This window comes from Amblyomma maculatum, chromosome 11 (assembly GCF_055883805.1).
Source record: "Amblyomma maculatum isolate TAMU_Amacu chromosome 11, ASM5588380v1, whole genome shotgun sequence".
Classification (NCBI taxonomy): domain Eukaryota; kingdom Metazoa; phylum Arthropoda; class Arachnida; order Ixodida; family Ixodidae; genus Amblyomma; species Amblyomma maculatum.
The window spans coordinates 20,815,469-20,831,244 of record NC_139354.1 but is presented as its reverse complement, the minus strand read 5'-3'; the positions used below and the strand labels follow the sequence as shown (position 1 = coordinate 20,831,244).

The following is a 15,776-nucleotide window of genomic DNA, read 5'->3' as shown; positions in this document are numbered from 1 at the left end:
CTTACAATACTAGTTGGTTTGTTAACAACTATGGGTCATAAAAGTTATAAACCTAAGTGGCCATGTCTGCTCTTTCTCTATTCTAACCCTCCAGGTCCTCCAGAGAAGGCCATGTGGGCACTGGGAGACAAGATTGCCTCTTCCATCGTGGCACAGACGGCCAACGTCCCCACGCTTCCCTGGAGTGGATCCGGTCTGAAGGCTGAATGGAACGAGGAAGAGGTCTACAATCCCAAGAAGCCGCTGAAGATCAAACCTGAGCTGTACCGCAAGGGGTGTGTGACGGGCGTGGACGACGGCCTGGAAGCAGCCCAGCGCATTGGCTTCCCCGTCATGATTAAGGCCTCGGAAGGTGGCGGTGGCAAGGGCATCCGTAAGGCCGAGTCGGCCGACGACTTCCCCCAGTGCTTCCGGCAGGTGCAAAGTGAGGTGCCCGGCTCGCCCATCTTCATCATGAAGCTGGCGACGTGCGCCCGCCACCTGGAGGTGCAGCTGCTGGCCGACCAATATGGCACTGCCATATCTCTGTTTGGCCGTGACTGCTCCATCCAGCGACGGCACCAGAAGATCATTGAGGAAGCGCCCTGCGTGGTGGCCAAGCCCCAAGTGCTTGAGCACATGGAGCGGGTGTGTCTTGTTTCTCATTTCACCTGCTTAGTTTTATAGCTTGCTGAACGTTTCCTTTCATACGCAACACTTCCAGAAGGGTTCCTGGAGAATCTAGCCTCCAAAACTTGTTTCCTGATGCACAAAGAGATGCACCACTTTATATGGCAGTACCTGCTTTAGTGCTAGTTCAGGCGCAGTGTGCTGCTACTGAGCTTCTTGGTGTCTGTGAGGGCCAGTCACAGTGCATTGTTGACGTTCCTCTTAATGTCTGTGGGAGCAGCGTGACGCAAATTTAATGGCTTCTGTCCGTACAGCAATCTAGGTGGCTCTCTACTTTAGGAAATGAAAGACATCCTTATCTCTCTCGGCCATGGTTCAACTTTGCAGATACAAGTGTAGTATATACAGGCAGCCATTGGCACTCTTTCTGAGATTGATCTCTTCTAAATAGTAGCAGAGAAAGCAGGACAACTAGCTGCAGCCAGTCGAAGTTACCGATCCCAAAAATTTATTTTCCATATTGCTGTGACATGATAGTACCCCCGTTTCTAGCACTCGTTACCATCACGTGGTACTGACAATAGTCTAGACTGCCTGTTCTGCAAAGTATTATCGTAAATGAGTTTACAAGAAAAATGAGTGAATGTGGGAGCCAACATTTGCCCTTCCTGGCACTTCTGGGTTTTTCTCTCCTTTGCCTCATTCTTGCTTTTGTAATAATCCAGGCTGCTGTCCGGCTAGCCAAGATGGTGGGCTACGTCAGTGCTGGCACTGTGGAGTACCTCTACAGTGAGGATGGCAAGTTCTACTTCCTGGAGCTCAACCCAAGGCTTCAGGTGAGGCACCCCTCTTTGCATCTGAGTGTAGTTATTTCGACTTAATCGTATGGCTCTTAACACTGGCATTGTATTTTTTATTCTTCTCTCTAGGTTGAGCATCCGTGTACAGAAATGGTTGCCGACGTCAACTTACCTGCGTGCCAACTTCAGGTACGTTGCAACGGCTCATCTCTATTCCCTCCTGTGCAGCGTACCAAATTCGATCTGTCTTTAAGCTAAAAATCAGTGTGTGTTTGTGTGTCATAAAAGCGTTAAGAAATGGCTAGTACTTTAAGCCTACAGCATACTTTGTGGAAGCAATTGGTTTGGAAACAATATGGTTTACATACATCACAAGGAATGTAGGCAATTGGCTTCTGTTTTTTTTTTTTTTGGAAGGCCTTCCATGGTTTAGATTTCTCAGTCCTGGCATACCTTCTGCGTGGCATTGGTTTGGTTTGGTTTTGGTTTTGTGGGGTTTAACGTCCCAAAGCGATAAGGCTATGAGAGACGCTGTAGTGGAGGACTCCGGAAATTTCGACCACCTGGGGTTCTTTAACGTGCACCGACATCGCACAGCACACGGACGCCACTCCGTTTCGCCTCCAAACGGAGTGGCGTCCGTGTGCTGTGCGATGCCAGTGCACGGTAAAGAACCCCAGGTGGTCGAAATTGTTGGAACTTTCCAGTTTTTAATCGAAGCTAGTGGGCTGCTTTGGATTGTAGTCTTGCAAATGCTTCTCCTTGATGTGTTTTTTCTCATAAATACAGATTGCCATGGGTGTGCCACTGCACCGTATCAAGGACATCCGTCTCCTCTACGGCGAGTCACCTTGGGGTGAGTCGCTCATCGAATTTGACAACCCTGTCCAACGGCCTCGGCCCTTGGGCCATGTGATTGCTGCCCGTATCACCTCGGAGAATCCCGACGAAGGCTTCAAGCCCAGCGCGGGCACAGTCCAGGAGCTCAACTTTCGCTCCAACAAGAACGTCTGGGGCTACTTCAGCGTCGGTGCCTCCGGTGGACTGCACGAGTTCGCCGATTCCCAATTCGGCCATTGCTTCTCGTGGGGTGAGGACCGCGAGGAGGCCCGGGAGAACCTGGTACTAGCGCTCAAGGAGCTTTCCATCCGCGGTGACTTCCGCACCACCGTCGAGTACCTCATCACCCTGCTTGAGACTGATGCCTTCCTGAGCAACACCTTTGACACAGGATGGCTTGACAAGCTCATTGCCGAGCGGGTGCAAGCTGAAAAGCCTGACACGATGCTGTCTGTGATCTGTGGCGCGCTGCACGTGGCTTACCGGATAATTCGTGAGAACTTCCGCAACTTCCAGACATGCCTGGAGAAGGGCCAGATACTGCCAGCGACAACTCTCACCAACTCTCTCACCGTTGACCTCATCCACGAGTCTGTCAAGTACACTGTGCAGGTGAGTGTGGGCTTCGCTTTTTGTCGAGAGTGCATCCATCTTTTCTTTTGGTTTACGGGGTTTAATGTCCCAAAGCGACTCGGGCTATGGGAGACGCCGTAGTGGAGGGCTGCAGACTAATTTCGACCACTTGGGTTTGTTTAATATACACTGACATAGTGCGCCACACGGGTGCCTTGCTTTTTGCCTCCATTAAAAAACAGCCACAACAGCCGGGATTCTATTTTGCATCCTTGGGAACGGTAGTTGAGCGTCCTAACCACTGCACCATCACGGCGGGGCAGCGCATCCATGGCTTGGGGCTTATGTGCAGTTTGAGCTGGCACAGCACTCTGGAATTCTTGTTTCATTTCAGTTCCAGTCTTGCCTTGTTCTTTTTGTTATTAACTTCCAACGCTACTGGGCCATTTGTATGGTAATGGTTGCCCAGTTGGCCTGGTCGATTATAGCTAGGATAGACCTATTGGGAAAAAATGTCAATAAATACTGAATAGAGAAGAAATGCTGAAAAGTTTGTTAAAATCCTGTGCACTTATTTTTCTCTATGCTTGTAATCTTTGGAGCTGTATGTATGCTTCTCCCTGGCGGCATGCATGGTCAGTGCTTTTGTGTGTTTATTATCATCTTGTTATCAGAATTTTGTTGCGGCTTTGCCATGTTCGTGGCCATGAGTCACGTCTTGGGTGTTTACTTCATTGCTCTCTTCTCTTTACATTCCTCCTTCCTTTTCCCCCAGTGTTGGGTAGGTAACCAAAGCTTTTTGTACGACATGGTCTCTTCCTCTCTGCTGTTATTCTAACTATGAACAGCTCTAAAGTGTTGAAGCACTGTTGCCATTCCTAAAATTGCTTTCCTTTCTGCATCTGAATCTTGCATGGCAGGTGTCCCAGTGTGGGCCAACGTCGTACTTCATGGTGATGAACGGCTCGACGCGCCGTGTGGAGGCCCACCGCCTGAGCGATGACCGCCTCCTTCTGTCCATAGATGGTGCTAGCTACACGACCTACATGAAGGAGGAGGTGGACCGCTATCGGGTGGTCATTGGCAACCAGACGTGCATCTTTGAGAAGGAGAAGGACCCCAGTGTACTGAGGTGATTGCCCCAAAATCACTTGTCTTGCATACATTCGAGCACATAGTGTCAGAGTGTTGGGGAGGAACGGATGTAAATACAAGCACCTTTGAGCTCGTATGAAGTTTATAAAAATCAGAAAATGTTAGATTTCTGAAGGCAGAACTGGGGAATTTCATTTAACAGAACTGTCTCACAAAGCAGTACTGGCTTGGGATACAGGAGGTGTAATTTTTTTTTAATGTATCGTGCAAAGGGCATAGGTTCACGGCTAATACTTGTGCTTGTGAATCAGTGTGTGCTTCGTAGGTGCTTGCCTGTGTTCACTCAAGAACGGCTGTGTCTTATTGGCCCATGTTTGTGTCAAAGGTCTCCGTCAACAGGCAAGCTTCTCCAGTTCCTGGTTGAAGATGGCGCTCATGTGGTCTGTGGCCAGTCATATGCAGAGATCGAAGTGATGAAGATGGTGATGACGCTTACCGTCGAGGAGAGCGGGTGGTGAGTGCCCATGCAAGGAGCTGGCTGTTGTGCTTTCTGTCATGCTTTGTGTGTGTGATGCGAATTGCTGGTGATGTTGCTGATGCTTTATTTGTGCACTTGAGATGCTTGAGCATTTGAGAGAAAAGAACCTTGTGGCCCATTGCTGTTGCCCTGATGGCTGCTGCTCGCGCTTGCCTCTAAATCTCATCCCAGGTGTTAAAACAAAAAGTGACCAGAGGTGATGAACTCTGATTAATTTTAGGTGATGACTAACTATAGGCAAACGACTGTTTGTGAATGGCTATTGGCAAACGACTATTGGCTGTGACTGGAGATAAACAATGAGTGAGCCGAGCCTTCATATCGAAAAGCGAGAGGTCATGCTCCAGGTTGGTCAACGTCTCAAGATATATCTGTATCTCGCCTGGTTTTGAAGCGAGAATCTAATTAAAGACCCCTTGTGATCTTTCTCTTGGGCAAAGCATGGCAGCTGCTGCTTTTCTCCCGATTGTTTTTCACGGTCTTTCCTGCTGCTTGTACGCATGTGTGTGCGCTGCTTGAGCATACGTGTTGTTGTTATTGTTGTTGTTGTTGTTAGAGCACCTGACGCAACTGGCTTGTCTTGGCATATCTCTTGGGGCAGTGTTCATTTCGTGAAGCGGCCGGGTGCTGTCCTCGAGGCCGGCTGCGAACTTGCCAGGCTGGAACTGGATGACCCCACTCGAGTCAACAAGGTATGTTGGTACAAACGCTGCCTTATGTCTAGGGTTGACTTGCAGACAGACTTTAATCTCTGGCTTGCTCCTGTACAGGTTGGGCTTGTTCACAAGAGAAAGTGCTTTGATTATTCAGTGGAAACCTTCGCTGTAAAGACTTACAAATTATTGGTGTTCGTTTTCATTTAAGAGAGTATTCATGTCCATTTTTCGTTGCATGTTTTCTTCTTTGTAAGTGAAACGATGCTTAAGGCATTGGTATACACAGATTGCCATGTGTCATTCAGCTGTTCAGTTTCAACCACCGAATGATGGCTATGGTGGCAATGATAGCAGAGCAGTGTGTCACGTGGGACATGAAAGAAAAAGTGAAATATAATCATTGTTTTTTCATTAGTTTTGATTTCGGTCATGAAACAGGCTAGCCTTAACATTGTAATGAATTAAAATAATAAAGCAATGACTACTAGTATGTCACAGTTTTCTTAATAGCCTATACTGACCTTCGACGTCATAGCCACCACTCAGCTACTAAAACTGAAACTCAAACAGGTGAGAGAAGAAAGTCTGCTATAAATTGTCTAGCTGTCATGGACAGACGCCATGTGGCTTTTCATAATAGTATCTTGCACACAAAGATGAAAATGTACAACTAAAATTTGACGTTTATCCTCTGAGGCTTGCAACGGGCTTTGTAAGAAACTGAATCAGAAGGAGGCATGAATTTTAATTAAGTTAAAAAGTGTTCTTTTCTCCTTTTCCTCTCATTTAAGGCTGATGTTTGGATGGCCATGACTTGCAGATGAATGTCACAAATGCGATCTCATCTTGCCACCTTTCTTCACATCAGTCTCTCTTTGGTCCAACTCAGGCACCGGTCTTGAACGTACCTGTACTTTTTTTACTATCACAATGTCTTGAGTGACATAGGGGCAAGACTGCCTGCACATGGAATGAGATCTTATTTAGTGCTCTCAGCCTTCTGCTGCTGTGTGTCCCGTTCCGTATAGTCGAATACAACTTTTGTAACATAACGCAACCCCTTTATTCCGCAACTACCATCTCTTGTAGCCGTTTACTTTGCTTAAGCTCGCTGACCCGAGAGTAGTGGCAGTGTATTCAATGTAGCCGAACTCTGTATGCATTTGTCCACCTTTCAGGCTCTCCCATTCGAGGGCTACTTCCCGGCACCCGAGTCGGAAGAGCTTCACGAGGAGAAGCTGAACCAGCAGTTCCTGGCGGCCAAGCAAGACCTGGAGAATGTCCTGGACGGGTATGTGCTGCCCGACCCCTACTTCGTGCAGCACATGACCGCCTCACTGGACACCTTCATGCGCACCCTTCGTGACCCTACTTTGCCTCTCATGGAGCTCAAGGTACGGACTTGGCTGGGGTTTTCTTTAATTCTACAGGGTGATGCGGGGACAGAAAGGAAAGAAGCCATGTAGTAAAAATTGAGGAAATCATTGGTTAATATCAATTTCTTCGCGGTGGTTTTGATCACTGAAGGAAGTTGGGCATATAGAAGTTTAGATGGGGAAACTTTTTACAAAGGCGGAAAAAAGTAGGCTGCAGGTGGTGGGGGGAAGAGTCAAGCCCATGAAGGCATATGCAGTGCTCTATCAACTGAGAATTTGAGTTTGGCTTGTACTGGTAGTGCATAGTTAGCTTAGTTTTTCTACCTTTAATGTAATGTGTAAAATAATTACTCAGTTCATTTTATTCTCTAATAAAAACGATGTTAAAGCAAATACAATTCTCTATTTCTTTTCTCTGCTTCAAGGACTTCGGCTTCTTTCGCAAGTATAGCCGCATAAGCTCCTAACCTGCCCTGTTTCTCTCTGCTGAAATTAAGCGTAAATGTTTTGCATATCAGTAGACATGAATTGATGAGAACATAGATGTTGATAGAAGCACGAATTGAGGACAAGAGAATAATTCCCATGGTTATTGATCCTCATGGACTTGCAGTAGCTGCTGTACTGGGGGGAGCAAGATGTGCTCATTATCTTCCCTTTGCACAGGACATCATCTCGTCCATTTCTGGCCGCATCCAGCCGTCGGTTGAGAACAACATTCGGACGTTGATGAAGATGTACGATAAGAACATCACCTCTGTCCTGGCCCAGTTCCCAAGCCAACAGGTATGAACACTGGCCTGCCTGTGTTTTCTTACTTGCTGGTAGATTTGTCACAATTTATCAGTTATGTGACGAGTACAGGCTGTACGGAATGTAAACATTTCCTAAAGGAAAGGATGCATTTTGCACTTGTCCCAGCTGAATGATACAAGACTTTGGTGTTGCGAAAAGGAAGTCTTGTCAGCTCCATTGACAACATGCTTGATTTCGTCATTGCTTTTAGGCAGTAGTGAGAGTTGAGGGTGGACGTGTTAGTAGCGCGAGATCACAGCTGTTGTGGGTGCTCTGTAGAACCTTTACTCATGGGGCAGTATTAACGTGTCAACTTGTAGATGTAAAAGAGTTGCAAAGAGGCTATGTCTCTGGAAGAGCGAAACGTCGGAGCGGATGGTTACGCCTTGGCTGCTGAAGGTCGGCGATCACTTCTTCAACTTCTTGCCTCGTGCAGATTGCCGGAGTCATCGACGGCTATGCAGCAACACTGCAGAAACGGGCAGACCGGGACGTCTTCTTCATGACCACCCAAGGCATCGTGCAATTGGTCCAGAGGTACCGGAATGGTATTCGAGGCCGTATGAAGAATGTTGTGCAAGAGCTGCTGAAGCAGTACCTGTCTGTGGAAACTGACTTTCAGCAAGGTGGGAGGCTTGTGTGTGAACATCATGCGCTGGTCTTACATTGGCTTTGTACTGGTCTTGCATTGGCTGTGCACCAGTTTTGCACTGGTCATATACAAACCATGCTGCCTGTGCTCTGGCTAAGCACTGGTGATACACTAGGAGGATATGCATTGGAACGGGTTATGCATTGACTTTTCTCTGTCCATGCACTGGTTGTGTATTTATTACCTGTAAACTTGGTGTGCATTAGTCACGCCTTAGTGAATGACCTGATTATGCATTGCCTGAACTGTGCACTAGTAATGCACTGGTAATGTGCTAGTTACACCACATACTGGCTGCCTTGTGTTGCATGGCAGTAGCAGCAACTGGGCACTTCATTGTGTGATTAATTTAGAGTATTATTAGCTGCAGGAAAACATAATTTATTTGGTAGCGTGGCATAATGCATGCCAATGAATTGAATAATTGCGGTCATACGAGGCCATACTGTCATAATATGAGATTATGCAAAAATGCTCATGTTGTGATTTGCCTTCATGTACTGCCCTGTTTAGCAATAGGGAAGATAGTTTTAAGGGTGGACTAGACCTTTAGCAGTGGATTTAGATCAGTTCCTTCAGTATGGAAAGAAAGTTCTACTGCATTATTTCTTGAGTAAAAATGCTTCCGTTGACTCACTGGTATCGCGGTCATTGCTTACATTTAGATGATATTAATGATGATTTATTGTCTCGGTACAGGAAATTATCTCAGAATCCATGCAAGGTTTTGTACTGGTTTAGCACTGCTAAAGGAAGGAAGAGCACATTGTAGGATTTCTCCTTAAAGGGAAAGTGCACCGGTTTTAGATTTCGACGAGTATCGAGCGGTTGAATGATTATAACTTGTACTTAAAGCATGCGAAATATCTTGGCGCTACCATTTGAAACAATGACGCAATTGGCGATTAAAATCGCCATGGCTATCAGGCTTCACTGCACTGCACAGCGACGCATGATGACGTCATTGACGGTACCGTACGTTTTCTGCACAGACACACTTGATTTGAAGAAATGAAAAGAAGGCTGCCAAAAACAAAACCCTAGAAATGTTGATTAGCACCTTCAGAAAATGTGCAGCAGTACGTGAGCGAAGGCAACGAGCATCAGAAATAGTACCGTCCGTGACATCATCACTGAACTTCTCCGCAGAACTTTAGTGCTGTGAGGAGAAGCTCGAAGTGTAATCGTCAATTACGCCATCAGTTTGAATGCTAGCGCAAAAATACTTTGCATGCATTACCTACAGCCTGTGTAGATTTGAACCCTTGAATATCGCGAAATTCTCGAAAAGTGATGCAGCTGCTCTTTAAGGGGGGAGGCTACCCTTGAACACCAACTTTTTTATTTCTTGAGGTATTTGAATGAAATTTTCAGGGTATTCTCATAGTACACACATTTGAAGAACTACCAAGTTTCATGGAGCTGGGCTCATCGGTTCTCAAGTTAGAGGAGTATATCAAGATAGTTTACATAGGTCCCTAGGGGCGGGCCTGAAGAATTTGCGAAATGTGCTAGCAGTGTGAAATTTGTTATGGTCATTCCTGGATAGTTCCCCCAGGGCAAGCCAATTCCCTTTTTCCAAATTTCCTCTCGGAAAAATTTTAGTACAGCCCCAAATTTAGTGTTCAAATTTACACCTGACTTAACGATATTTTAATTGACTGCCCCTAATTACACATGAAATATTTTGAAAAAAACGAATAGTCTTGCCCTCAGAATTTTACTTAGGTATGTATAACAAAAGAAACCTCATGAAAATCCAATAAGCGGTTCTTGAGCTATGACTTTCCCTAGCAGCCACACCGTGCAAAAAATTGATTCTGAGAAAACAGCTCTCAAAGGTTGAGAGAACAATAACTTTTTTGTTTGTCAAGTTATCATGATGAAATTTTCAAGACAGGCTCATGACATTAACAAATGAAAAACCACCAAGTTTCATAGAATTGTGCACGCTAGTTCTCAAGTTACAGAAGCATATCAAACTGGTTCGAATAGGATCTTTATATCAAGCCTGGAGAAATTGTGAAAGGCACTGGCATTGTGCAATTTGTCATGCTGATTCCTAGATAGGTTCCTCAGGGCAAGACAAAGCCCTTTTTCTAAATTTTCTTGTTAAATAATAGCATAGAATTGGATTTTTTGTTATCAATTAGACCTATGTTGATTAACCAAATTAATTATGACAAATTCCAGACTTAATATTTTAAATACATGGGGTTGCCTTGCCCTCAAAAATTTATTCAGGTTCTGTCGAGCCCACTTATAACGGCCCCACTTAAGACGAACACTCGCAATTATCACGAACAAGTCCGGTGCGGCCGTCAAAATATACATTAGGGCGATGGCGCTCCGTCGACCTCGGCTACAGCGAACATCTGTGTGACTAGCCGATCGGCTACAGCGAACGCCTTGGTGCCGCGGACCACTTTCCACATTCTGAGATCCGTCGGTCCTGTGCTCTGCAAGCCGCGACAATCGGCATACCCGATTCCCCCGCGGCATTTCACCCTAGCATGGTGGGCGGCGCAGACGCAGCAAGCTTGTTTCCCGGTTTATCTATCGCGGCATCTCGCCGGAGGAACGAGGAGCGGCCCAAACGCGACAAGCGAATTCCCGGGTTATCTTCCGCGGCATAAGCGCCGGAACGAAAAAAAAAAAAAAAAAAAAAGCTAGCCAAGTTTGCACTGAATGCGTGTCGCACCTCGAGGCATCGTGAGCGACCACGCAACGTTTAACACGTTGCACGAAACCGTTCAGAGGGCACGACGAGAGATCGTAAATCCGGCAATCGCAAAAATGGCGAAAGGCGAACAGAACGTACGAAGTACAGACAGCCAACAACGACAGCAAGCAAAGAGCCGTAGCAGACGACGCGGGGAGGCGGAGACCGACGCGTCAGCGGCTGCAGCAGCCAATAGTAGTCGTCCGATCCCCCGCGTTCTCGCGGAGCGCGCGCTTTGCCCAATCGCAGCCTTGAATTCGAGCGCGGGAAACTTGAAAGCCGCCACGAGGCTCTCAATCGGTAGCAAGCCACGCCTCGACCGCGCCGCCGTCGCCGCCGCCGAGGGTGGCAGAAGAAAGCGCAAGAAATCACAAACAGAACAAGACCAAGATGGCGGCGCAGTTCGGCGGGAGAGGAATGGTGGGCGCGCGAAGTTTGGGAATTTTCGGCGCTTGCTCGCTGCTCCGCGGCTGCCGCCGCTTGTTAAATAATTAATTTCGGGTATTTCTACGGCCAGTTGGGCATTGATAATTACAGAAATGATAGTTTATAAGACATACTACCGGAGTATATAATCTTCCAAAAATCGACTTTTTCGCGATTTTTCGGTTTTCAAAGGTCGCGTCCCCCCTTAAGTTTTTCGAGTTTGCGGAGAATCTCGAACATGGTGCAGCACACGGGTACCACTATACGAAGCGCAGCTTTATTCTGACAAATGAGACGACCTCTCACAGTTAGCACTGTTATAGCAGCTAGTGTTACTTGGGCCGAATTGCTGAATGGGTGCGCTGTGTCTGTGCAGGCCACTACGACAAGTGTGTTGCCCTGCTGCGCGAGAAACACAAGGACAGCATGTCCGTCGTGGTGGACAAGATCTTCTCGCACTTGCAGGTCTCCAAGAAGAACCTGCTGATCATCAAGCTCATTGTGAGTGCCCATACTTTGTCCTTTCGCACCCTTTTGCAAAGCTTGTTGTGGGGTTATTTCGGCTTTTCATTCTTGATAGCCCCCAATCACCGTTTTCTTGCATAAGCTGTTGTTACCAACATTTTGAGGGTCATTTAGGAAGGAGGGGATAAAATGCTAGTTGAGAGCAGCGTGCTGACTGATAGGTTCATAGAAAGATTAGGAAACTTGCTTTGTGAAGTTTTGAAGCAAGTTTTATTAGCATTGGTGAAGGGAACATGAAAAGAACTATGCTCAAGAACAATTGCTTTCAGAAAGCAGCAGGAACATTCCCACAACCAATTCTTCTTCAAACGCTTGCATCATTGTTTTGAAAACCTCGTAAATGACTTCCCTGGAACACGTGCAGGACCACCTTTGCGGTCACGAGCCTGGCCTCACCGATGAGTTGTCTTCCATCCTGAACGAGCTGACCACCCTGAGCAAGACGGACAATGCTAAGGTGGCTCTCAGGGCACGTCAGGTGAGACACAAGGCTGACAAAGCAAGACTGCGTTTGCTTCGTGATCACGCAGTACTAAATTTCAGGATTTGTGTTTTGTATATAGACAAAGACAAAGACAAAGACATGGGGAATGGGGCTTTTGGAAGCCTGTGTGAGGTTGTATGCTTACTTTTTAGTTTTCAAAGACCAGTGCACTTAAGATTTTCGGAAGGGCTACAGGTTCTGCGTTGTTAGAGTGTGACTGAGAGCCGTTTAGTTCATGCCTAGTTCATATCATGTAAAGCCTTCCACTAGGAAGCCTTCGAAGAGCCTTTGATGAAGCTTTGCCTAGCAAGTCTGTCTGGGCTTCGGCTAGTCTCTTGGCTGTGACGATTCATACCCAGTCCAGCGTTTCGCGACTGCAGTCTAGCAAGCTGTCGCGTGATTCCTTATCGTCGCAACCGCGTCTTGCGCAGGTGCTGATTGCGACGCACCAGCCTGCCTGGGAACTGCGCCACAACCAGATGGAGTCCATCTTCCTGTCGGCCATTGACATGTACGGCCACGACTTCTGCCCAGAGAACCTGCAGAAGCTGATCCTCTCCGAGACGTCCATCTTTGACGTGCTGCCGGACTTCTTCTACCATGGCAACGTGGTTGTCCAGAGGGCAGCGCTTGAGGTGAGAGTGCCCTTTCTTTATTGTGCATTAGTTTGTTTTCTAATAACCACCGTGTGGTGAAACCTCAGCTGAGTCATAATAATAATAATAATAATAATAATAATAATAATAATAAATAAATAATAATTATTTATTATTATATTTATTAATAATTATTTATTATTAGGCCCTGATAATAAATAGCATCATCGCTTTCTTTTGCGTTCGTTAAGTTGGAAACTGAATCATACGGAACCAAACCCTTTGTTTTCCCTTTTTCTGCACTGTTCGGCAAGGACAGCTGAAACGTTGTGTGGCCATTTTTAAATGACAAGAAAGCTGCATTGGTCGACAAATTAATCTTATTTTCAGTACACGGTGCAGTGCCGAAACATTATAGCAAGAGAGTGGGTGCAACTTTAAAGTGAAGAGCAGTAGAATAAAATAACATAAAACGGAAGGAGGGCAAAGAAGTGGATCAAAATCAGTGAAAAAGTAAAGAAAATGCAGGAGCCACAGTACATTCAATCTATAATGCTTGATTGAAACAGTGCAGTCATAACATTGATCATCCTTAAAATTGCATCTCGATCAGTTCTTGCACTTTCATTCAGCAACTTATTCCAGTCAGAGGTACTGGGAAAGAATATACTTCATGTACTAGTTTGTTTTGCAGGTAATTGTAAGTTCTAGATTTGGCTACCATGCCTTCATCAGATCATCACCAAGGGTTCACTAGCCGTATCTTATATGTTAGGTAAAGGCACAGTTTATTCACATTCTGGTCAGTGCACAGCTTGCTCACAGAGACTGGTACCATCATCTTAATATAACCCGCACAGTCTTTGAGAAGCTTATGAAGTTAAATTAGTGGGTTGTAAATTTTTTCTTTACCGTAGTGTAGCAATAAACCCATGAACCCAACAGCAGTAACATTTTCATTCTGTTGGAGCTACCAGTTTATATAACCATTCCGGAAAAAAACTTGGCACTCTCCACTCAGTCAGCACATCTGGCATAGCTTATTACTTAGCTCGAGTTTCCATTTATTAAGGCACGGGTTTCTTTTGATTGACAGCAATGCTGGTGGGATTCGCTAAGTGTGTGTGTGTGTGACATGCGCAGGTGTATGTGAGGCGGGCGTACGTCTCCTACGACCTGACGTGCCTGCAGCACCTACAGCTCCCATCAGGCATCTGCGCAGCCCAGTTCCAGTTCCTGCTCCCCAGCTCGCACCCAAACAGGTATGTGGCTCGCCCTTTTGGTGGCACTTCGCAGCTAGTGTGATTACATATTGTAGCATTCTGAATGACGACAGTTGCCACCTTTACATTTGGGGCCAGCAACTCAAAAAAGCCCCCCCCCCCCTTTTTTTTTTTTCTGCTGTTGGCACTTTTAGTAATGTCAGTGTGTCTTGTGCTGTTGAGCTATTAATGTGAAAGCACTAACCCGGTCAGAGTCTAGCGGAATCGTCTAATGCTTGTGCCATTGTTCCAATTAAATAAGCTTTTCCGTAGGCTCTCACCCACATGGCCTCATGCGAGTGATTCAAACCAAGTCCGGTATAGTGGCTCCAACATGCGAGTGTCCCAGACTGGTCTTTCAACTTGACCAGTCAACAGAGAGTGCGATGGAGCCTTTGACTGAACAGTGACTGACCATGACCTCTTGTAGTGCTTTCACACTAAAAATAGATCATTGGAGTGGATTTGAACCCAGGTACTCGGGTTCAGTAGCCGAGCGTCTTAACCACAGAGTCACAGCGACGCATGTTATCGCTCATTATAACCAAGCTCAAGTAGGGTTAAACATCCCATTTTTGACACGACTGCTCTCAGATGGCGCCAGAAGTAGTGTTAAACTCATGGCTTCCGCGAACAAGCGAGCCATTGCATCACAGCTGATCGCACTACGAGTTAAACCTCCGCCATTTGACATGGCAGCTCCGAGATGGCACCACTGTACAGCTGAAACTGCATGGCATCAGGCTCATAGCTACAGAAAATTTGTGCAACCCCAGTTTTGCATGATATTAGAATTGTAGCCAAAATTGTCTCCATCTTGTTGACATGGCTGAGTGTTCTTGATACTGATGAAGAATCAGCCTGATTGTTGATGCCGAGCAAAGTTTGTGTGACACTTTAAACTCTTGGCAAGCGTTGACATGAGCATTGATAGTGTTTGTGTTTCTGTGTTTGCTAATGCTACACATTGGCATATGCATGAAGGACCGCTTTGTTTTATTTATTTATTTTTAGCTACATTCACTCTGTCATGACAGTAGGAGTAACGAGTTTGTTGGCAACTGTTTTTCCTTATTGTGGGCGTAGGCAAAACCAAGCGCCGGTGGTGACGGATGGCGACTCGGGCGACTCTCCCGGCACTCCTGAAGATACTGTTGCTGCGTGGGAGCATGAGCAGCCGGATCTGGACTCCCAGAGAGTCGGCATCATGGCCGCCTTCAGCACCTTTGAACAATTTGCGAAGTGAGTTTTCGCCTGGTGTGTTGTGTGCGGTTGTGCGCGGTGGTTTTTTAAAGCCCCTTGAGTTCAAGAAGCGGGCTTGGAATTTGTTTGAGGGCAATGCAAGGAGCCATGGGAAGGAAAATAATGGGTGTAGCGTTAAGATACGTAACGGCATTGATGTTGGCCATTAACTTTTTTGTTTTGGCAATGGTCAGGGAACCACCTTCTTTGCAGTGGAACGCAGCCAAAACTTGCAGTTCTCAAAATTGAAATTCAAAGTTGCATGACGTGAAGATCGCCGCAGTTATTGACGGTTGTGTGGCCGTTTATTCTGCAAGTAGTCGTGGCTGACCTTTGTTTGTCTTCCTTTCAGCGACTTTGACAACCTCATTGAGTTCTTTGCTGTCTCACCTAATGTTGCTCCACGAAATGAGTTTGACTTCGGCACGCGCGAGCACAACACGCCCTCGTTCTGCGACGGCGCCGAGAGCCCAGTGGTGAGTCCTAAAAGTTTTGTTGCGCAATAATTAGTTCTTGCAGTGAAATTTGTTGCTGGTTTATTTCCTTTTGCTCTTGGAGTTCTTTGTAGTGACGAACTCTTGTGCC

General features: G+C 46.3%; 1 protein-coding gene across 11 annotated transcripts in view; it reads left to right on the top strand.

Annotated features, from left to right (window-relative positions):
- The window catches only part of ACC (acetyl-CoA carboxylase), an 86,010-nt gene that overhangs the window by 47,636 nt on the left and 22,598 nt on the right, over positions 1–15,776 (top strand). For all 11 annotated transcript variants that reach the window (XM_084584806.1, XM_084584804.1, XM_084584805.1 and 8 more), the window contains 16 exons: positions 95–627; positions 1,335–1,445; positions 1,539–1,598; positions 2,199–2,861; positions 3,743–3,954; positions 4,303–4,431; positions 5,057–5,147; positions 6,290–6,505; positions 7,154–7,273; positions 7,719–7,908; positions 11,459–11,583; positions 11,972–12,085; positions 12,523–12,726; positions 13,831–13,949; positions 15,036–15,191; positions 15,544–15,667. In XM_084584806.1, the coding sequence (XP_084440932.1) occupies positions 95–627; positions 1,335–1,445; positions 1,539–1,598; positions 2,199–2,861; positions 3,743–3,954; positions 4,303–4,431; positions 5,057–5,147; positions 6,290–6,505; positions 7,154–7,273; positions 7,719–7,908; positions 11,459–11,583; positions 11,972–12,085; positions 12,523–12,726; positions 13,831–13,949; positions 15,036–15,191; positions 15,544–15,667 (3,167 nt within the window). The remainder of the gene's footprint in view (positions 1–94; positions 628–1,334; positions 1,446–1,538; positions 1,599–2,198; positions 2,862–3,742; positions 3,955–4,302; positions 4,432–5,056; positions 5,148–6,289; positions 6,506–7,153; positions 7,274–7,718; positions 7,909–11,458; positions 11,584–11,971; positions 12,086–12,522; positions 12,727–13,830; positions 13,950–15,035; positions 15,192–15,543; positions 15,668–15,776) is intronic.